Genomic DNA, 24,673 nt, shown 5'->3' with positions numbered 1-24,673 from the left:
TTACAGATATCTGATGAAAAATATGCAGACAATAGTGGCTTGTTAATCGTGCTTGTCACTCTCTTTTCCTTTCTTTATAAAGTTATGTTAAGGCACTGATAAATTATTAAAGCTGGGAAAAAGCTCTGAAAAGGAATTTTTAAAAGTTTTTCAGTTGACAAGAGTCAACTGAATGAATGCTCATGTAATGCATGTATAAGGGTTTGGCTAATCAGTCACACACCTGACTCTGCAGGTGAGTTGAATGATTGCCTCACCTGCTTCAATCAGCAGCAGGAGTGAGTGTCCTCACTCCTCACACTGATAGTTTATAAATCTATTTTGTCAAGACCAAGTGTGTGTTAGTGGGATTTTGCTAATGTAAATAATTAAAACTAATTTCTAAATTTTCCAGGGGGGTTCCTGGGGGGCCTTAGCTTTTCTATAGGTACGAGTAGGGGGGCTCTAAGGAAAAGAGGTTTGAAACCAGAGTTGTAATGGGATTTGTTGAAAAAAATAAATTATATATATATTTTTTAACTTCCTGAAGGCTTGATGCCAAAAGGCGTTGAAGTATGACCATGCCATGATAATAAAGGCATTTTAATGCTTGAAGAGAATGCCTTGGAGTTTTGCCTTATTTATTCAAAAACTCCATGAATCTCTTTTCCAAAGAGCACTCCAAATAAACTTTTTATTGAGTCCAAGAAGCACTCCTTCTTATGTTTTTTTAAATGGGATTTCTTTTAATGTGGATTGAACCTTAAGTTTGTGTCCAGGATGATCAATTTCATTTTCAGTTGTCAAATATCCCTCTAATTTGAAAACAGATGTGCCTTTTCTGTGAGCACCTTTTGATGCTGTTGTTACAACATTTTACAATGTCTTAAGCACTGATGAGCCCTAATGTCTAACAAACACTACACAAAGGTGCCCCCCCTTTAGTGGATCAAACGTGGTAAAGTACCCCCAGAGTGTTCTTTCAGTGCAAGACACCCGCTGTGTACATCCTCAGCTGTGACATAAATGGATTCATAGTTTATAACTCTGTCTTTTTTATTACAGAGGATCTATGAGGGTCAAATATTAAAAGTGATTTCATTTTTGAGCATAAGTTTCATCTTCACTGTTAATGAACATTGCTTTGAACACTTTTCATAGTATATGGAGATTTTGGCCTTAAAGGTGAGTGCTGCACAGGGCCAAAAAATGAAAAATGCTCTTCAAACATGAGGGGACAGAGTCAAATTCCAATTAAATAAATGACTGTCCAGCCTTTTTGCAAATCAAGTTCTTTGGGGGATCAGGGAGCTGCTGCCTTTGTGTTTAAACTGATCTTTATTTTTTGTTGCATAAAAATATTTGTAGGTGGTGACACCTTTGTGTCCAATGATCTTGTAAATACTGCCATGATTATCTTTGATGTGTGTAAGTGTAAAGGAATACTCTATTTTTCTTTTCTGCACACTGGCTTTCATATTATCCACATATGTCATGTGACCTCTGTCACCTGTTGTCTTTGTCTGCCCTAAAGTAGACACATCCCTCTTCAATCAGTTTACACTGCAGACATTCACTATGGACTTGGTATGAAAATAAGATAGACAGTCATTTATGTATTAATCCTGGATCTAACCTTGAACACGGAGCCTGAATAAATCTTCTGTACTGTCTGTTTCAAACGCATTTGAAGCGTTACAAAGGCTGTAACTTTAGGCTTGGTCAGAATCACCTTTATTGACTCAACATACAAAAAAAAAAAAATTTTATGTGTCTGCTTTTGAAATTACACACTTACAACACTGCTGTTTAACTCTACCATAGAGGACTAAAATGAGATGAATATGCTTTAAGTGAAATTAATTCAGCTTTTATCCACAAGGTGAATCAATCTATTTTATGCATCCACTTTTTGCAGAGAATATTACACTTTAAATCTTTCTGTCCATGTTATTTTCAAGGGGAATGAGTCACATTCACTGTCTTTCACTGCTCCTGATCTGTAAAAGTTTAAACATTTGTTGGACTCCAAACATGAAAGCCCTTCAGTAAAGGCTCACCAGAAATATGACCTTTAAGTGAGCCATCTTTTTAGGATTATGCCTTTCAAAATGTGGGTTTACTTTGATTTCTCTTTTTTGAATATCTGTGCTTGTAATGAGTCAGTCATTTAAACGCTGTGGAGAAAGATATTGAAACAGAATTTTGCAGGAAAATGTTTCTCAACAGAATGACTTTTTTTTATATTGCAGTCCTTAATGAAATAATTTAAGAGGAAGTGAGTACTAGATTCATTCATTAGTCTCCCTCTATATCTGCACAGAGATCGTATATGGTGATTTCGTTGTCACAAAACCCATTTCCCTCTCTCATTCCTGGTCTGTAGCCACATCCTGTTGTGCCCTGAGCTCAGGCGCCTCTTTAACTCTGATATACGGCGGTTGGTCAGAGCAGAGCCCCAGGTTTAGCTGTCTGACGTCAGGCTGAGAAACTCTCAATTTCCTGCTAATGATACCCCTCCCTCCTTTCTGTCTCTGACTTCCTCCCTCCTTCACTGTTCTGTCTGCACGTCAGATCAAAGGTGAGAGCTGCAGGGAGAACTCGTAGAAAAGAGGCTCTGATGAGACACGGCCTCCTCCTCCTCCTCATCTGAGGATGAGTGGAGGTGCTCTTTCACTCAGCAATCACTTTACTCTGGAAGTTTGCATCAAAGACAAAGCGATCCTCTCAGAAATCATGTATAATGAAGCCCCTCCTGACGATACTTCAAAGTGCTGCTGGCATTAAATTTGTGTCATGGAATTATTATGCCTCTGTGCCGCAGAGGACTTGGGTTTTGTGTTTTCAGGTTGTCTGTCCGTACAGACGAATGTTCATCCAGGCAGTTCTTGCAAATGAGAGCCCAAGAAAGCTTTGAAGAATTTCTTCTTATATTTCAGAAAGGTCACTCTAACTAAGGATAAACTGATTGTATTTTTGAGGTCAGAGGTCAAGATCACAGGGCTTCATGTTCATTCCTTTCTTGTGAATGTGATATCCTGAGAACGCTTTAAGGGATTTTCTTCAATTTGTGCATTTAGGTCCACTCTGACTCGAAGATGAGTTTATAATTACATTCCTACATAAAACATCCCAGAGACCCATACGTTTCCTTGTAATGCAGCATTATTGAGAACATGTGAGTCCAGAACTTATGATGGCATTTTTTTCCCACCATAAAGAAATAATTCATCCTTTTAAAGAACAAATTTGGAAGCCCAAGTTATCCTTCTTAATTAACGATTTCAAAATCATTACTTAAGAATTGATTTACCATCACCATAAATAAAATGCTCCTGGTGTTTTTAAAGTTTAACTTGTTATTTTAAAAAAGACATTTGACAGTGATATTTGTTTAGTCATATTGACATTTCCAGGTACTTCCAGTTGTAGAGGGTAATTTTTCTGTAGGCCATCTGAGGGCAGTCATTTTGAAAATTAAATTAGATTTTTAATGATCTGTAATAACAAAAGGAGGAGATAAAATAGTTGCTAGGGTAACAAGCAGAGCCATCACTCACTTAAATCAACAACAAAAGCCTGACAAACAGCCACTCATGTGTTTTGCTATTATTGGACAACTGAATCAGACCTATGCCATTGACATAGTTTAACCATCACTAATCCTAACTCTGATCTAGCCGAACCTGAACCACTGAGACAAATTCTGTTTTCTAAAAAATTCTTTTGCAGCATTCATCCTTATTTATTATAAACATATACCTCTCATAGTACTCTAAAAAGGGGCAGATCTTGAAATTTTGAGCCTTTCAGGATGTTCAGTACCGTGCAGAACTTTGAGGCATGTTTGGGCTAAAAACTGTGGCTGAAGTAAGGATGCCTGAGGACACCATTGGGTGGGAAGGAGGATTGTCACAACCCCCAGAGGTGCTCTGGATGTCCTTACACATGTATCTCCAGGGTCTTGGGGAATAATCAGTTGAAAAAAAGCCCACATATTTAGGGTGGAGTAAGGGGTGGATGTGGTGAGTAAGCATGGCCTAGGGCACCATCAGTGTGAGTAGAAGTGTTGCCACAAGCCCCTGGTTGTACTGTGGATGTCCCAAGGACCCGAAAACCACTGGCAGTCTGGCGTATTACCTGACCTGCTGAGCAACACAAGTGTGTAGACATGCCAAGCTTGACTTTGGCTGCCCCCCCACCCGTTCCCAGGTTTTGGCATATTAAATAAATAATAAATCCTTGCAACATATATGCCTAAAATTAAGCATATGATCATATTCTATTTAGTTAAGTTACAGGAAGTGCAATCTATTCCTGAGCAAAGGCACCACAGATATGGATAATTATATTTATTTTATACTTATTTATTGTATTCTATTTGATCTTGTCTTATCTTATCCTGTTTTGTTTTGTTTTGTTTTGTTTTGTTTTGTTTTGTTTTATTTTATTTTATTTTATTTTATTTTATTTTATTTTACCCTGTTTTATTCTATTTATTTTATTTTATTTTGGGTTTTTTTTTTTGTTTGTTTTATTGTATTTTATTTTTTCCTTGCTTCATTTTATCTATTTATTTATTCTTTTATGTATTTTATTTATTTTATTTCGATTAATTCTGATTGGAGACAATATTTTGCCCACATTGAAATAAATGGTCCCCCATAACATGCAATTTAAAAAAAATAGATATATAGCATTTAAAAGGGTTATAGAGGTTCCCCTGAAGATTATAACAGAACTTTAAGTACAACATAGACATATCAGAGCCTCATATACTGTAAGAAATCATGGACAGCACTCGGGGTTCGTTTTTGTCATCCTCTGTGGTGTTGATAAAGTTATTGAAATCCAAGATGGCGGCGCCCATGGTGAAGTCGTGATCCCGGGAATCAGGTCATTTACAGCGAATTTTAAAGCTGGGTTCGATATTTGTAACATGGATTACTGGAAGTAGTTCACCAGAACCATAACGCGGAAATAAAGCAGAGCGAAATAAGACAGTAAGTACCTTCAAACTGAATTATTTTCTCATAAATAGCTCCTGTGTTTCATCCCTCACTAGCTGACAGACAGAGCTGTCAACCAGGAAACAAGAAAATAAAACTAAACGTTTAAATTATAATGTTAACACGAGCAGAGACGTGTTTCTGCCCGTAACAGAGGGACAGCGACGGGCGGGTTCATATAGATGTAATCAATGATGTTAGTCATTTTAGCATGAATCACCTAGAGTTTAACACATTGCTGCTGTGAAGGTTTCAAAAGAAGTGCCAGGTAGTGCAGAGATGCCCCGTTTTAGAGTTTTGCATTGTTTATCGTTACCCTTTTTTTCCCCTCAATGTTTCATCCTCAAATAATGAAACCTCGCCTACTTAAAGCCATCTTATCAGGAGTTATTCCCACACACTTGATAGAAAATCAGGTGTCAGACTGAAAATTTTGGGGTTTGACATCAAAAGATGAACATGAGAGGAGCTCAAAATTTCAGCATTTATTTAAGATGGCACCTTTCTTTGAACCCCCCCATTTTTCACCTGAGCAGAAGTATTGTAACATGCTACTTACAGGTGTGCTTTGTTGCCCAGGTGTGACCTATTACATTGGTTACTGACACAATAAATAGCACTGAATGTATACCCTCAGGTTCACATTTGGATTTTGCCTGTGTGAAGGCAAAGGCCTGAGGGACGGGGGGAAAAACAGTTAGAGCCATTGCATAAACATTGGTCATAGCCAGGACAACCATTTAGGATGTCCTAAAGAAGAAAGAAACCACTGGTATGCTAGGTAATAGATGTCGAACAGGTAAACCTAGGTAAACATCAGCAGTTGATGACAGAAACATTTTAAGAGCTGTAAAGAAAGACCCTAAGACAGTGACATCAGCAACAACCTCCAGAGGGCAGGAGTGAAGGTATCACCATCTACTGTTCACAGAAGACTTCATGAACAAAAGTACAGAGGCTACGCCAGAAGATGCAAACCACTCATTAGCAAGAGGAACAGGAAGGCCAGGCTGTAATTTGCCAGAAAGTACAGAGATGAATCTCAAACATTCTGGGACAAAGTTTTATGGACCGATGAGACAAGATACACCCTAAACCAAAGTGATGGAAAAGCTAAAGTTTGTAGAAAGAAAGGATCTGCACATGATCCCAAACATACGAGCTCATCTGTGAAACACAGTAGAGGTAATGTCATGGCTTGGGCTCACATGGCTTCTACTGGGACAGGCTCATTAATCTTCATTGATGATGTAAAACATGATGGCAGCAGCAACATGAACTCTAAAGTCTACATAAACATTTTGGCTGCCAATTTAAGGAAAGATGCAACCAAACTGATTATCATGCAGCAAGATAATGACCCAAAACAACAAAGGAGTTCATCAGGGGCAAGAAGTGGAAGGCTTTAGACTGGAAATACTGGGACCATAGATATATTAATTTTACAGTTTATATATATATATATATATATATATATATATATATATATATATATATATATATATATATATATATTTTTTTTTTTTTTAACCTCAAAATCATCTTACCAGTTGTTGAAGTTCTATTTTGTAGTCTCTTTGTTGGTCATTTCTGCCATGTTGGTAAGTAAGCTGTTTGCACAGCACATCTATAGTATTCATATCATTCATAACCATGCAGAAATTCATTGTTGACTTTACATGTACTTTTACATGATAAAATTGTAACTTCTATAGAGCTGCTGTGACTTCTTACGCATTTTAAACCAAAAAGAAGCACATTAATAGCCTCCCAGTAATGAAATTATTATCACAGTCAAATGCACAACCAAATTGGAATCAATTCACATCATTAATGCCAGCTGCCAAAATGTTGGTTTAAAATAGTATAAAGGCCTTACAGCAGTCCTAAAACATATCTCCTACCCACAGATCCTTTAATGAAAAGTTACCTCCTTTGCTCGCTGCTTGTAGAAGTTTTTCAGTCACTGTTTAGTGGAAACTTCTGAGTGGATGAGTCCAGTCACCATAGAAACCTTTTCTCTGTCTCTCTCCTCTGCCCACTCACTTGCACCTTCACAGACGCTCACAACCTTGAGTGCTCGGCTCTCCCAGCCTCAGCCTGAGGGAGGAGCGTTGGCTGCTGTGATGCTTAGGTTATACATGAGAGAATTTAGTGAACAAGCATGGGCCTGCAAGCAGGTGGGTGGAGGGAAAGGCAGAAGAATAGAGCAGCACGTTTTGCATTTTTTTCACTTTTGTCGGAAAAACTCGAAGTTTTCCCTAAAGATCTGTCAGCTGGGTAATTTAAAGATTCAGGCTCAGATTAATGATGTGGAGATTTGAGTCCTGCTCTTGTGTGACACAATTTTTCATTTCTTAAAGCACGGGCTTCGAAAAAGTTCTACTTTGTTGAAAACTCCCCCTAACATGGCAGGCCTTTTGATTGATGAAACATTAACTGTACTGTGTCTTGAAATAAATCAGCGCATCAACCCTCCCAGCTTTTTTTTTTTTTTTTTTTTTTACAGGTTTACATAAACAGAAATAGTTTCTGTTTACCTCGTTTACATCTTTGTGTCAGTCTGATGACATCAGAGCAAACAATCCTCCATCCTCCATTCAGCAGCTTTTAAGGTCTCCCCATCTCTGATGCAGATGCGTCACCGCTGTGGAAATATTCTCTCCACAGGTCAGGGTGGCAGCAGTTGTCCTCGCTTAGGGAGAAGGCAGAGACTGTAAGGATATCTCTGGTTGCCTTGGAAACTGTGTTTATATACTTGTGTGAGTTGTTTTGAAAGCAGATTTAGGTCAAATTGTTTTTTCTTACAGTTCATCGTCTGTCTGACCTCCAGTGAGTCATAATGTGAAGTCTCGCCGAACTATCATGCTCATGCCCAAACAGGCATGATTGATCATTTCTTAAAGTAGCCTCAAATAAGTGTTTCAAACTGTTTTTTCAAACAGATTTACCAGGAACTTTAGTTCTGAACTGGAAAAATTATACAACCCAGGAATCCTAAAATATACAGGTTTCAGTAAGATAAAGATAAATATTTGTGACTTTAATTATTGTTATGATTTAAACCTTTTATATTTAGACTTACTGTAATAAAGGATCTGGGCCTCGGGGCAGACATGGCATCTATGTAATCTACAATCATAATCTAATCAAATCCTTGTTTATTCTTTACCACTAATTTTAAATTTGATTCAGTTTCACCCTCCCTGGCCTCAGGATTCATGTGATTAGCCGGCTAAACAGTTAAAGTCAGATCCCTTAGTAGTGGGCATCAGAATTATAACTCATCATCCAGGTCCACAGAGCAGCTGCCCCCCACTAGTAGTTCTTGACGGCCACCGCCTTGCTGCCACAGTGCTTTTTAGTCAGCTGGTGTATAGCAGCTCATGGGAGCAGCTTTATTTAGCACTATTGTGATCTAGAAATGGGAATAAAGTTGTCCAGAGACTGGTTATACTTTCATATAACCAGAGTACTGAATGACAATATTCAGCTATTCAGGAATGTGGACATTATCCTGCAAAGAGAATCTTTGCATCCTTACAGTGTGAAATTGGTTTATAGATGTTATTAACTTGACTTTGACTAATTGACTAAATGCAGTTATAATTTGCATTAATTGGATGAAAAATTACTCACCTAGGAACATCACTGCCATGGACTCATGCATATTATACACTTTAGTGTTGTCTGGTCAGGCCTACGTTAGAATACACTGAGGACATAGGATAAGTGAAAGCAAATCTCAACCATTTACAAATGTTCAGTTGGACCTGCCACCCTCCAAGCCGGGACTGCTCAATGACCCAGGTCCTGCATTTAGACCATGGTTCTTGAAAAAGTTCCCAGTTCTTGGAGAAAGTTCCTCCTCCCAAAAGCACCTAGAGTGCTTGAAATTAATTTTATAAATCGGTCATGGTCAATATAATTGGCTATTTTGATGTCACATTTAACTCTTGTTAAATCTCGACTAGAGTTTGCCAAAAGGCATGGAAGACTCCATGGTCAAGTGGAAGAAAGTTATTTGGTCTGATGAGACCAAAATGTCCCTTTTTGGCCATCAGACAATACTATGTTTGGCAGGCACCAAACACTGCACAACACATCAAACAAACCACAAAGCACAATGGTGGAAGCATCATAATGTGGGGAGGATTCACAGCAGTCAGCCCTGGAAGGCTTGTAAAAGGTAGAAGTTAAGATGAATGTGGGAAAATACAGTAAATTCCTGAAGGACAATCTTATTCAGTCTTCAAGAGAGCTACAGCTTGAGAGAAGATTTATTTTCAGTAAGACAATGACCTGAAAGCTACACAATTTCTGTGGTCAAAATGATATTGACCAAATCAGAGGGTTAAACACCTAAGGGGGAGAATACGTTTTATAGGCACTGTACATTCATAGTTGTAGGGAAGGTTAATTTCTATACAGATCTTCTTAATGTCATCATCCTATCATTTTGTCTTGTGTTGTTCTTCCCAAAGAAAATGTAAAGACATGATAGACATATTCTACTCGCTCGATCATTTACGTGATCTTAGATTTAATTTCTGCAGGAAAATAAGAAACCGTCAAACACTGAAATGCTTTATAGGAAATGTTTTTCTCACATCAGAGTGTAATCACATCACGCTGAATAAAACGCTTATTTAACAACTTCATGCTGGTGTGTGAGTGACGTGGTGCAAAGAACACAGACTGTGAAACAGCAGTGGTGAAGAGGAGAGCTGTCGAGCAGAGCTGTCAATCACTCTGTTTTCATCGAGTGGACTCGAGTGTTTCTCGGTCCCACAGACTCATCTGTGCTGAATGTTGATAGAGAAAGAGTTCAGTCTCCTTCGTGTATGAAAGGCTCATTAATAACCTGTGAGAAAGCTTTTTCTGAGAGGATATTGTGAACGGGATGAACTTGTGCTATGCAGTGACCATTAGCAACATAGATACACAAGAAAGTAGCTAAAGAAACTACATAGGCAATTATTTTATAAACGTGTAGTTTTATTCAGAGACACTAGAGACATGAATGAAAAATCTGTCTCTGATTGAGATGATAATGAATCACAGCATAAAGTGTCCTCTTAATCTGCTCATTTTTATGTATCTCCTTGTTTTAGGTGACAGAACCATGCAGGCCTTTGTGAGGAGCTTTGCCCTGTGTCCGCTGGGTTTTGCCAGGTTGAGTAAAATGAGAGGTGCACTTCTGAGCCCAGCAGCCCGCCTCCTGTCTCCCTGCTCCCGCACACTGTTGAGTGAGACAGGAGTGTGGGAGAAAGACTACAAAATGGAGACGAGATGCAGAGTGGAGGAATGGTGGCATCCAAGAATCATGGCACAATGGAAGAAGGATTCACAGGAGAAGGTAAAGATTAGAGAAGCTTGATTTCTACATGGCAATGAATTAAAAAAAAAAACAAGAATTAAACAATAAGATGTGAGAAATAAACAGAGAAAAAAAAGAAAGTTTCAAATTGAATAAATGATATTCTGCAGTAGAACACCAGATTGGCTGTTTTGTTTGTACTTCTTGTCCAGGTTTATGATCATAAATTGCAGCACTCACAGGTCTGTCAACAATCCAGTTGAAGAAGCAGACAACAAGTGGAAAAATAACTAAACTAGTAATCTGTGTACTGTTCATCATGCAACTAGACTCAAAGATCAGGCCATATGAAATAATGTTAACGAGGATATGTAACAGCAAATTCTCTCATTTACAATACAATACAATACAATATAATAACTTTAATTAAGATGCTCAAATACCAAATATATGATCATCCTAACAACAATGAAGATTAATTTTCTGTTGATGTTCACACAACTTTGTTCTAAAAACCCTGGATTATTCTAATTCCAGCATAGAGACATATTCTGAACAAATTAGAGTAATGAGAAAAGTGCTAAATTGGTCACACATTTACAATGATCTGGGTACTTAAGAAATTTTTCTGTTACACTATATGGAAAAAAGTATTTGGCCACACCTATAAGTTTCTGAATTCTGGTGTTTCAATCAGGTGTATAAAATCAAGCACCTAGCCATGGGCTGTTCTGAAGATCTCAGAGACTTAAAGGGCCGTACTGTGATGGATCCCAGTATTAAATTTCATCCCTGCTGGATGTTCCACAGTCAGCTGTTAAAGATATTAGGAAGTGTTTAGAAACAACAGCAACCAAAAGTCACCAATGCTCTGCTGAGTCCAAAAGTGAAGAGTTATGAACTTCCACTGGCATTAACGTAAACACAAAAACTGTCCTCAGTCAGATGGACCAGTCTCGGTTTGGTGGATTCAGAGAGAGCATTACCTGCCAGGCTGCACTGTGCCGACTGTGAAGTTTATTGGAGGAGGGATAATGATAGGGAGCTGTTTTTTCAGCCCCTTATCTCTAGTGAAGGCCAATCTTAATGCTTCATATCAAGCATATCCAGACATTTTGGACAATGCTACGCTTCCAACCTCATGGCAACAGTTTGTGGAAGGACCTTTTCTATTCCAACATGACTGTGCTCCAGTGCACAAAGCAAGGACTATAAAGACATGGTTTGATAAGTTTGGTGTTGAAGAACATGACTGGCCCACACAGAGCCTCAACTCCATTAAGGACCTTTGGGATGAACTGGGACAGAAATTGTGAGACAGGCCTTATTGGCCAACATCAGTGCCTGACCTGATAAATAAATGGGCAGAGATTCCCACTGAAACACTCAAAAATCTTGTGGAAAGCTTTTCAAGAAGACTGGAGGCTGTTATAGCTTCAAAAGGGGGGCCATCTCCATTTAAAAGTGCATGTATTTGGATACGTCTTAACAGTCCCTGTTGCTATAATAATCAGGTGGCTTAATACTTTTGTCCATATAGTGTATTATGCTCCTGAACAAAAAAGAAAAGAATAAAGGTTTATGTCACCTTTTAAAATGTCACTGAAAAGCAGTTAATACCAGACAGAAATTATTTTATTAAAAGGAACCGTCAGGATTTTTGTTTTTGTGTTGATTCTGGCGCCCCTTGTGGACAAAGAATGTAGAATAGGAGTCCCCATTTGGAGCACTGGCAGACTGCATTTTGTAATTTTTTCCAATTCTTGTTCTGGTTGAGGCTCATCCTTTCTCTTTTTGTCCTGGAAAAACTGGAACCAAAATATGCCAGATTACCTGATTCGTTAAGCAAAATCATGGATATCCAAACCTGGATTGGCTCATAAAGGAAACCTTTGACCAATGTTTGGTACCAATTTGCCTTTAAATATGAGTCAAAGTTATCAGCCTTTTCCTTTGTTTAATTTCACTCAAATGTAACATTTTCATTTTTACATGTGTATTGGGAACCCCTTAGCTTTTTTAATTCAGATTAAATCAGGTCATGATGTATCATCCATATGATCGGCTGCTCTAACTGTCCCCGGCTGCAGCTTATCTCAGACGTGCTGCTCAGACCGATCACACCTCCTAATGGTCTGGGACAGGCTGACAGTGATAAAGTACATTCATGGCAGCCCTGTTCTTAATTAATTTACTGAAAAATTCATGAGTCAGGTTTCCTGTATGCATGTATAGCTGGAGTGTAACCACCGATGCTAACTGTGCTGCCGTGGTAACAGCATATTGTGACTGTAAACCATCCATAATCAGAGCTTTGGCTGCTCAGACTGTGACACTGTCATCAGAGCCTGTTTCAGAGACTCATTCACAAAGTGAAGAGCCATTCTTCCTGTCCTGAATCAGCAGGTCAATGCAGAGTGTTTCAGATGAAGCTCAGCATGAATCCAGACTGATGATGGAGACCAGAGCCAGCACATTGTTAATCTTCAAAGCTAAACTTTGTAATGGTTATTTTCACATCATATTAGTCTGTCTCACAGCTCTGTTCATTATTATTTTGATGATTGTTTCCCTCAGGGTTCCAACAGGAAGAAGTTTTATGTCCTCTCCATGTTTCCGTACCCTTCTGGCAGACTGCATATGGGCCACGTGCGAGTTTATACCATCAGTGACACCATTTGCCACTTCCAGAGAATGAGAGGCCACCAGGTTTGTCTACTTTTATGTCATTTTACCATTTTCTCGTATCTTCCCCGAAATAAGCGAGGCTGATACACTAATGCACCTGACATAAACGTAGAAAGCTCTTATTTTGTTTTACTCAGGAAAGGAAGGCCACAACTTAGAGGCTGTTTTCACTTAAAACATTTCAATTGAGCTTCTCAGGATTCTAATAGAAAACTGTTTTTCCTGCAAGCTTTCAAATAAAAAGTACCCATCAAGCCAGGCTGAGCAGGTGTGTGAACCAGGCATGGATTAGTCTAGAACATTCACTTGAATTGAGTAGGTGGTGCAGTGATGACACTTGTACTAAGCAGAGTTTCTCTGCTTTACTCTCTTTACTACATGCCTAAGTAGCCTATAGCAATTGGCACGCTCTCTTGACCCACCTGACTTTAGATGGACATTGAAAAATAGTTCTGTAGTTACAGCAACACAGAAACATAGCTCAACAGTTAAATCTGTGTCAATCCAAAGAAGAGAAAGACACAAATACAAAACTCTGACTTCACCTCTCAAGCATTATCTTTGTTCTCTGCTTATGTTTTTTATTACAGTTTGTTGTCATCACAGAATACCTCCTACTGACACAGTGGAAAACTAGGTATTCAGCATGGTGGGTGTGAAAGCTTGCCCGACGTAGCAACAGTCACCAAAGGGGTGGGGCTTAGCATAGGGTTATTTGTTACACTCAGGGTCTTTGGGGCCAAAAATGGCAGCATACATACGAAGAAATAAAAAAATGTACATTAATAATTTTTCCAACTTCTTTTGCATTAATTTTTAGCCAAGCTCGGACCTGATTGTACATATCAAATCTTAATTAATTTTGGGGGAATTAACCTATTGCCAGTTTAAGTGCAAAAAAAAAAAAAAATCTTTTTTAATGTTTACTAGATGCAAATAGAATGTCCTTGACAGGGATTGCCACAGCCTTGGATATGTTGATAATGAGCAACAACTTTGATTGTATGCTGTTTTTAATTTGAAGATTTAACAAATTGTTATAATAATAACTAGAAAAAACAGCACGCAAATTCAAATGCAAAATGTGGGAAATTACATTTGGTGACTGTCAGGAAAAATTGCAAATTGAAAGAAATGACTCCAGAATGAAAGCCTAATATCATAAAACGGATTTCAATGGGGCCTTTTGGGACACAAACACCCTAAGTGCATACGAAAAGTGTACAGAGCTTATCCTTGATCTGTTACAAGTTCTGATATTTATACTTGAAAATTCTGTTTAAAATTAACTTATGCTCCAAAATGTATGTATTTAGCATTAAGATAGTCAAAAAATCAAAAATTAAGAAAACAAATAATTACTAAAAACGCCACAAAATGGTCTCAACACCGTCTGTGGGTCAAAGCTAGGTTAAGCTCTGCCTGTCTTAGGATGCAATAATAGAGGCAAAAACAGGACCCATGGAGCCACCAGGGGAGTGCAGTGCTGTGTATGTATGAGGGCTGGGCAATTAATCACAAATTAGATTAAATGGCAATATGACATGCTGCAATATTCAATTCGCAGACCTGAAATTTGACAAAATACCAATTTGATACATTTTTTGCAGCAGAGATTTTATTCTCAACACATTGTGCAAACATTCAAGTGAATTTTTTATTGTAATTTTTTTTTCTTTTACAAAAATTCAATTTTTCTTATTCATATGTGTTTTTCTTGATAGAATGAGAGTAACAAAAAAGATCATATGCTTCAATAGAGCAACTGATATCAAATTTGCCATATGATTTTCAAAACTGTTTACCCCCTGTTTAATTTATCTAATATTGTCCTGGATATAATACAAAATTATTTATTGCCTGAGTTTGTTGAACAACACATGAACTGAGGAACCAAAAAATAATTGCAAATTAAATCACAATCGCAATATTGGGGTAAAAAATCTCAAATCCACAAATTGTTCAGCCCTAGTATGTATCTCCTGCTATTTTGTGCTCTCTTGCCATCCCATGAAACTAAAACACAGTGTGAATATACAGATGGGGACATGCAATACCATGCCATCATGGTAACAGTATATCTCAAGGTGAAGAAGGTGGCACTGTTGCAGAAATACACAGTGAAAACATGTGATGTTGCATTACTCGCTGTTATTAAGTTACTCACAGGTTTTGAGCCTTATGGTAAAATTTTAAATATGTAACAGCCTGATGTCATGATTGACAAAGGAGTCATACTTGAAGTGTTGAGTACAAACAAACAAGTTTAGCTGTGAGTGGCCTAAGGACATAAAAACCTCCCACCTTTTCTGATGCCTTCATGTTTGCAGATCACTAAAATAATTATGAGATACTTTCCATAACATTTCAGATGTAGAGAGGAAGAAAAGGCAAGTAAAAATGCGAACTTTTCAGGCTAGAGGGAGCGAGCTTTGAAGAGCTGCCGGCTGAGCATGTCTTAGAGCATTGGGAGGTCAAGGAGGTAGTAGTGTAAAAGCTGGCCTGACCTGATGTCCACCTCTTGAAATGAGCTGTTTGGAGGAGCAGGAAAATCTTGGGATTACACAAACATACCTGTCATTCATGCTTTTGCTGAGGTGTAGTAAGGACAATGAATGTGGTAACATATGTATGTATTAAGATAAGAACTAGTGTAACAGGGCTCCTTTGAAGTAGTCAAAGTGTGTTTGACTCCAACAGGCTACCTCTGTGAGTGAAGGAGTGAAATCAATGAAAATCCGGACTTGAATTTCTGAATATTGTTTGAATAATTTCCAGAGTTCATAAGATAACGGGCATCAGGACTATGAAATCAAGCAGGACCATAGTTCATAGAATTAATACAAAGAATTGATGAGTGATTAACAACTTTCAATACTTGTTACACTTCCTCTTCGAAAGATTAAAGAAATTTTAGTTATTTACTCTGGTAATTCCCTAAAGTATAGACAAGTTATTGATTGTATAGTCTTAGTTAAACATTAAATAGAAAATTAAGCTTCTTATTAAAACATTAAAACTTACATTTAATTCATATTTTTGTTAGGATATGCAGATGTTATGAAAAAACAAAAACCATTCATACTTGGTGGATTTTTTTCAAGTTTAAGATTTATTTCTTGTTTTTAAATATTGAATTGAGCCATTCTTGTTCCGATATTTTGACTCAGATGTTCATGGGCCAAAGAAAAACAGCATTTATACTTCCCACAGAAGGTGGCCATACCTTTTAGAATAAACAAAAAGAAAGTTTTTAATTTATTCCCTGTTCCGCCTTTATAGTTTGTTATCTGCCCTCACCACAAGTCTTTGTTCTGGGGCTTAAGTTTCCTCATTTTGTTCAGACATACAGTCAATTATTTTTACTTTTCTCCTGCAGAATCAAAAAGGATGTGTCATCCTCAGAAGCACTTTGAAAAACAGATTTATTTGAGCTAGAACGCTTTAATTGAAAACTAACTGGTTTAGTGTCAGTGGCTTGAAGATTTCTTGGAGTTCTTGCTAAAGTATTACCAGTGAACCAATAGTATGGAGACAGTGAGCCAGACTTTTCTCTACATGCTACATAACATCATACACTTCTACCAGATTTATGTTCTCTTTTATCACCTTAAACTCTGTGTCTCCAATCTATTGAGTTTACTGCTGCTTTACATTCCTCCACATGTAGGCCATTATGAAAGATATTATTAATAGCTGCTCTGTTAACACTACTGGAGCCTCAGTTAATAACTGCAATAAAGTGTGAAGCTGCACTTTTCTTAACGAATGATTAATTTAAAATAAAATGTGCTTAGAATAGCATTAATGTGCAGGCACCTTTAGTGGTATTATGAAACATTCAGTGTTTTTTTTTCTGTAAATTGAACTGATTGTATGTCTGTAGGATTTACATGCACACCACATATAATGCTTTAGAATAAATAATATGAATTTTGACTTTTACACACAATTTTTCTATTATTTAGTTGACATTTTGTTGAATATGTGTTTTTTTCTGATACAGTAACCAAATAATGTCATGTTAAACATTCTTTGATATTGGGTGAAACCTTCAAAAGCACGTTTTTGGTCATGTTAAATGAGCTGTAAGGTAAGCATTTATAATGTAACTAAGGACCTTGTAACCTTTGAAGACAAACGTGAAATTTAAGTCTGTTTATTAGCAGAGAATTGTTCCATTTAATACACCATAGGTTCTACACCTGCATTCTCTTTCTCTATAAAGATCCCTATTAGCACTTGTTTAAACACAAGCTTTACTTCCTGAAATGAAAGGTGCACTACATGGATAAAATATTTGACTTTCTGACCAGTACACTAACAGGGACTGTAATTACATTATATTCAAATGCATGTACTTTAACATGGAGTTAGCCTCCCTTTTGAAGCTGTAACAAACTCCACTCTTCTTGGTAGGCTTCCCACAAGATTTTAGCGTGTTTCTGTGGGAAGTTGCGCCCATTCATTCACTAAGGCATTTATGAGGTCAGGCACTGATGTTGGACAAGAAGGCCTGGCTTGCAACCTCCAATCCAGTTCATCCCAAAGGTGCTCATTGAGGCTGAGGTCAGGGCTCTGTGTGGGCCAGTCAAGTTCTTCCTCACCAAACTTATCAAACCATGTCTTTATAGTCCTTGCTTTGTGCACTGGGGTACAGTCATGTTAATAGAAAAAGGCCTTCCTCAAACTGCTGCGACAAAGTCGGAAGCATGGCATTGTCCATAATATCTCGATATGCTTCATATGAAGCATTAAGATTGGCCTTCACTGGAGATAAGGGTACTAGCCCAAACCCTGAAAAACAGCCCCATACCATTATCCCTTCAAAGCCAAACTTGACAGGTGGCACATTGCAGTCAGGAAGGTGACATTCCCCCAGCATCTGCCAAACCTAGACTGGACCATCTGACTGCAAAACAGAGAAGCTTGATTTATCACTCCACAGAACACATCCACTGCACCACAGTCCAGTTACACCACTCTATTCAAAGCTTGGCATTAGACTTGGTGATGTGAGGCTTGCATGCAGTTGCTCGGCCATGGAAAACCATTCCATGAAGTTCCTGCTGTACAGTTTTCATGCTTACATTAGTACAAGTGAAAGTTCAGAACTGAAATCAGCCCTAACAACAAACAATGGTCATATGCATACCTGTAGAATGTGGCATGAGTAGGTAGCAGTAGCCGGTGTTTACCTGTTGTACCCCTGACTGCTGATCCAAGAGAGTTTTTATTGGCTAAATAAGTCCCCTGTTGGACAAACTTTGACCTGTCTTTATGATCAAACAACGAGTTTTACAGTAATTTGGCTAAATTATTTTAGACACCACTATCTGCAGCAACCCTATTTTTCACAATTACATTGCTCATCTCTAGCTGTAATGTTTGAACTCACATTAAAAAGACGGTAAAACTTAATCTCACTTTGTCATAAAGGTATATAAAGCTTTTGTTAAGAGTTGAACTTTTTTCCACTCACTTTTTTCTGTTTTGTCAAAGATAAGGTAAAAACCAATACTCCATTCTGTACAAAACCAGAACATTGCAGTCGATATTCACTCTGTTTAAGTTCAGCAAGCTGCTGCTGTTGATGAAGCTGTGTCTACTGAGATCATGCTGAGTTCTTTGGTTCGTCGTTGTCCTCACACAATCCTTCCCAGTATTTACCCTGATGAAAACTTTTTCTTTCCTCTGGGATTTGATGCTAGTCTTTGTGTAAGTCTCTCACCTGCAGAGAGAAACCCATCTGCTTTTGTCTGCTTCCTCCCTGGACAGAAACAGTTTCACCTGACTGAAAACAACTTCCTGCTCAGGAATGTTTGTTCTCTTAGCATCTGTCAGAAAATAAATGTTGTTCCACTGAATGCACAGAGTCTACCTTATTCACTAGTTAATTAAAAAGGTTCACTCTGCTGACTGTCAAGCGCTAAAGCTGTTTTTGTCTGGCTTTTATTGCACTTTTTAAAATCAGAAACCAAAGCAATGAAATACTCAAACTCTGAGTCCTTCTGTTCTGTAATACATTATTACATTTTGCTGAAAATCATTTAAATAAAGTTTCACAGGCCAGGTGATGGTATGATGCAGGACCAGCTTGTGCTAGGTGAACCTGGAACTTAATGGCTCTTTAAATCATGTGTAGAGAAAGAGGGGATTCCCCCAGTTCTGCTATACATGTATTGTACTGGTAGTATGGTAGTGCTAGCTATTTTTAGCATCAGCTAGCTAGTTAATGCTTTATTAGCAATGGCAGCAGATTTCAATCAAGAAAAAGACATTTAAGGCAAAATATGTTTCGTTATAGCCTAATGTTAACATAAAATGCTAACACGGACGCTAACTCCGCCCAGAGTGTTTCTTTTTGGTCACTTTTGCTGGTCCCAGGCAAAGAATACTGTTTTCTCACCCTGTCAGTAAGACCTCTATCCTCCAAGATGACAACACTCGCCCCCACAGAGCAGGGTTTATCACAGACTACCTCCAGAATTTGGGAGTGGAGAGGATGGGATGGCCTGCCAGAAGTCCTGACCTTAACCCCATTGAACACTAGTGGGATCAGCTTGGGCGTGCTGTTCGTGCCAGAGTGACCAACACAACCACGTTGGCTGACTTGCGACAAATGCTGGTTGAAGAATGGGATGCCAACCCACAGCAGTGTGTGACCAGGCTGGTTACCAGCATGAGGAGGAGGTGCCAGGCTGTTGTGGCTGTGTATGGTTCTTCCACAAGCTATTGAGGCTCCTGTTTGTTAAATGAATAAATTGTTAAATTGTCAAGATGTCTTTTTTCTTTAAACTTCAATTATCCAATCCACCAAACACCAAACAAGAGTCAATGGCAGAATCAGCTGTTTGGTAACCTTGCAAAGCAGATTGATACGCCTGTTTTCTTGTTTTTCCACTGGCGAATCCATCTTGTTAAGCTCCCATCTGAACCATTTGGGCCCGGTTAGAAAGTGACAGGACCAATCAGCAAAGAAGGGCAGTCCTTACAGGTGCAGCAGAGTCGTGACATTAACAAGCAGCAGCAAGAGCTGGTGTAGTTATGGAGGAAGAGACTAGCGTGGATGCTGCTAAAGCGCCAGTTTAATCAGAACTTGACAACATTTTTTTCTTAAAAGAACAACAAAGTACAGCAATGAGTTGTTTTCTTTTCAGAAACGACAAAAGTCGCATTATTCCTCAGTAGCTGCGCACGTGCAGCTCGATAGCAGCTACATCACGTGTTTTGTTGCTCTGATTGGCCCATAGAGACGTGACAGACAGGACGTTCACCCATTCACCTTCTGAATTATTTTCAAAGCCTCTGCCTTTTTTCAAACGTTTCCTATAGAAGCTTTCCCAGATAGATATGTGGAACAAATCCATCTGGTGTGTCAGGTTAGCTGTTTGGCATTGGCAGAGAAGATTTAGCACATTTTTCATGGGCACAACCCACATACTCAGCTCTGCTGCTCATCCCACAAGTGCATGATCCTTACAAATGTGGCATCATTTAAAAGGGTAAAAAACAGGCCTTCCAACTGTATAAAATTTATTGCCAAGAAGCATTGTTACAACAAAGAAATAATTTACCAAACACAAATTTCCTTACTTTTTGTTTTAAGTTTAGTTGGCAGTGTGTCCCAATTTCGGAAACCTCAGGACTAAATACTAAATACTTTGAGCACACATCTGGGCAAAGTGGGCTCAAACGGAGAAGTACATTCAAATGCAGTACTCATGGCACACTCAAAACCATCCAAGAATTGAGTGTAGTACAATGGACACTTTGCCCCCTCAAGTAAAGCCAAATTGGTTATGTAGCAAGTTAGTAGCCTGCTAGCGCGCTAGCTAACGTTAGTATATGCTAGCTAATGTGTCATCAATACAGCAGCACATTTCATCATTAAATGCAAAATTTGTTTGTTGAATTGGAGCAAATACTGTTAACATAACATACAAGTTACATGAACTGTAAAGTGAGTGAAAATAGCTGTCGAATTTGAATTATAATCGTCTAACATCTGCTAGGTGTCTGCTGTTAAAAAAACAAGTTCAAAGAAGCAGAGGTGGTTAAACCATCATCATTCCTGCTAGTGTACTATTTGAGACAGTACAATCTTGCTGTGATTAAGTGCCCTGTTCTGCATTTAAATGTAGGCTACTGTATAAGTATGTGATTTCAGACACAATGATGATTAACTTAGCCTAGCGTAACAACTAGCAAGCACTGTGTCTTAAATCTCATACTTCTGTGCTAAATACTTAAAACTTTCAGTACATCAATGCACAAAGTGCATTTCAGCTGAGAAGTACACTCAAATGCAGTACCACTGGAACACTCAAAAATGTCCAAGTATTGAGTCTGGAATGATGGACACTTTGCGTCCTCAACAAACACCATACTGGTAACGTGGCATGAACTGTTTGTATGCTAGCCTGCAAGCTTATGTTAGCATCGGCTAGCTGGCTAAAGTGTTACAGCAACATATTTTAATAAAAAATAAGCTATATAAGGCAATATAAGTCAATTAAATGAGGCAAATAATGCTAACAAAACAACAATGAATTCAATAGTGAGTGAAAATAGCTGCCAAATTTCAGACTTAACAGTCGTATTTGATTTGACACACATTATAGGTTATCAGTTAGCTGTAGTTGAAAAAAACAAACCTTTAATAAAACTAGATTGTCATTTTTATGCTTAGTATGGATTAGAAAATCAAAACATTCATGCTAATTTTTAAGGTGCTTCTAGGAAGATTTGATGTGTCATGCTAGCTGCTTCCCCATTTTCAGTCATAGTGCAACTCTAAGCTAGCTGTTGGCGTTAGCTACTAATTTGCTATGCAGACATATTGCTGCCTTCAAATGGAGCTTGTAAATAAGTGAGAAGGTATCATTAAGTTGTGTACAGGAAGGGCTTGGCGTTCAGTTGGTAGCAGTGTGGAAACACAGGCAGTGGCAGTCAGTGGGCTCTGAAAATATCATCAAGGAGCTACGATGTTGTGATTAAACATGGCCCCTAGAGAGACATAAAAGTGGTATTAATCCTCTGCCCAAACTCTTGGCATGAATTAAATAAGTTAAAGTAATACATTTCCTTGAGAGAAATCCACTTTTTTAATCTATTGTTTAGTAATCTTTTATGCACACATAGGTACTGTGGTATGATTGTGCTGACAAAACTGCTACATTTGTTTGTTCATCATCTTTAAATTTGTCTAGCAAATTAAACATTTAGCCAATTAGCACAGTTGTGTTTGTACCACTTGGCAAGATGAGAAAACCCACAAATGCAGTAGTTGAATGTCTCTAGTGCCCTAATGAAGCAAAGCTTCTGGAGCTGCGTGGGTGGACACTTTCATGTGGTCTCACATTCACAAAAAAAATCAGCCAGCCTCCCTCCACTTGTGTCCATCATGTTGTGTTCATGGAGCCCGTAGCTACTGATTGACATATCTGTCTGAGGTTGGCACAGACTTTCTCGACATTACAGTGGACAGATTGTCATAAAATGTTCCCACTCTGACACCCACGTCCTTCTTCATCTGCCTGTTGTCACTCAGGCTCTGAAATGAGCCACCAGTCTCTGTGGAAACAGGTTGCTAACTGGTATTTGCAGTGATAAGATAATTTCCCTCTGTGGCTCTCTTTGAACTTTGAGAATTAGCTCAGTAACTCAGCTTGTCCGTCAGAGCCGCTCTCTGTAACATGCTGTCTCACTCTAATGGAGTATTGATGCTAAATAAACATTGTAGTAGTGTTTCCCGCCTAATGATGTGCATGTTTATCCTGCTCTGTTGGCAATCTTGTTTTTTAGCCATCACTGTTGTCTGCTTTACCGAACGCTCTTAGCTCATACCAACCAGCACTCAGCTTCACAAATGAGGCCCATGCAGTTACCAAGGATACCAAATCATCTGAAACATCAGCCCCGTTAGAGTCCGTGGATGATCCTCTCCAGTCCTCGACTCCTTGTCACCCTGCTTCTCCTTGACTTAACTCACGCTTTCCACTCCTGTGCTTTCATCTCATTTCTGTCTCAGTGAGCGGATGTAAACATCTCTGGGAGCTAAAGGGATAAGAGATGAATGGAGGGGACGTCTCACAGAGGGGCGGAGGGGGAGGACGACACAGCAGACTATGGCTTTTTGAATAGTAAAATGTGTAAAACCACTTAGCAAGTAGCCTAATTAGCATCAGGCCGACAGGTGTGCTGATGTCACATCCTCTGCTTCCATTCAAAGCTTCACCTTGCTCTCAGTTGTGTTACATTATATAACAGCTGCAGTTGTGTACCAAAAGTGTAATGGGGAAAAACAGTAGGAAAAACACTTTATCTTATAGAGGTCAACATTGGCTGCAGATACAGAGAGCCTAATGCTTTTACACTGAATAAATTACCTCCCACTGTGGAGTATTTTTGATATTTCTGTTGCTGTTTGAACAAACCCTCTCACTGCAGACACTTTCAGCAATTCAAAATCCAAATTTTCCTACATTTTAGCTAATTTGTCACATAGATAATAAACATTCACAGGTCACAGTGATTTTTTTAGCAATGTTTCACACTAGTCGGATGTTTGGACAGCTGCTGTGGAAAAGTACCATGTTTCTCACCTGAAATGCAGATTAAACACCTGAAGTCATCTTTGTCCGGTAGGGCTTCCTAAAACTTAGACTACACCTGTGTCTGTGGGAGAAATCTTGATATTTTACAATTTTTAAGCTTTTATTCTGACCAAGCGGAAAATTTTGGACTGATCTCCATTCAAATATGCTGCACAACGACAGTTTGGTTCTTATTTCTTTTAAGTATTTTAGACCAAACAAAATCTCTTCTACTTATATTTGCACTTTGTTGGATTTTGCTTGGATTGTACTCTTATGATGACAGTACAGCATTGTGTCTGAATAGGTGGGGCTGTCTCTCTTCTCCCATGTGGTCACAGGGCCAATTGTTTGACAGGAGAGATTTAAGTGGGAAATAATGTGTTAAAGTTGGGGTATTATGCCTTTTTTTCAAGGCTTTATACCATCTCTCTGATACCCACGTAGTAGCTTCACATGGTTTACAGCTCAAAAAAACTGCTCATGTTTCTCACACTGGCGTCCTGAAAAGCCCTTATTTTAACCTCCGCCTGAAACGCTTCGATTTCGCTGCTGTTTCTTTCACTTCACAGCAAATGAAGTCACAGTCTTGAAAGTCTATACATCATAAATTCAACCTTTGGTAAGCACAAATTAGGTGTTCAAGAAGGAGCAGAAGGAAGCTGAAAGCTTGTCTAGTCCTGCCCTTACCTTCAATATTAAGTCACTTTAAGAATTCAGCACCTGATGTATGAACATCTATGTAGCAAACAACAAGCTTCACTCATGCTGGTTGCACAACAACCAGTTTGAGTCATATCAATACAGAGGACACAAGTAAATAATCATACAGCCATACAGTGCTTAACAAATTTATTAGACCACCTGTCATAAAAACAAGAAAACATAAATATTTTAGAAATCGTTCAAAAGCTTGTTTAAAACAAAAAATGTTATTGTTATTTATTTGTAAAATAACAAACTGAAACAACTAAATAGTCCTTTTTCACACATAACCAAAAAAATAATAATATTTTTTATGGCCTCCTTCGGCCTTGATTACAGCTTGCATTCTTGCTGGCATTGTTTTTATGTGCTTT

The 24,673-nt window shown here is 38.4% G+C and overlaps 1 protein-coding gene across 1 annotated transcript in view; it reads left to right on the top strand.

The window, feature by feature from the left end:
* Window positions 1–4,844: 4,844 nt before the first annotated feature.
* The window catches only part of lars2 (leucyl-tRNA synthetase 2, mitochondrial), a 65,837-nt gene continuing 46,008 nt past the window's right edge, over window positions 4,845–24,673 (top strand). Inside the window, exons 1-3 of the mRNA XM_041793109.1 lie at window positions 4,845–4,982; window positions 10,103–10,347; window positions 12,886–13,017. Of these exons, the coding sequence (XP_041649043.1) occupies window positions 10,114–10,347; window positions 12,886–13,017 (366 nt within the window). The 5' untranslated portion in view covers window positions 4,845–4,982; window positions 10,103–10,113. The remainder of the gene's footprint in view (window positions 4,983–10,102; window positions 10,348–12,885; window positions 13,018–24,673) is intronic.

The sequence above is a fragment of the Cheilinus undulatus genome, linkage group 8 (assembly GCF_018320785.1).
Source record: "Cheilinus undulatus linkage group 8, ASM1832078v1, whole genome shotgun sequence".
NCBI classification, from domain to species: domain Eukaryota; kingdom Metazoa; phylum Chordata; class Actinopteri; order Labriformes; family Labridae; genus Cheilinus; species Cheilinus undulatus.
This window is presented reverse-complemented; position numbering and strand designations above follow the sequence as displayed.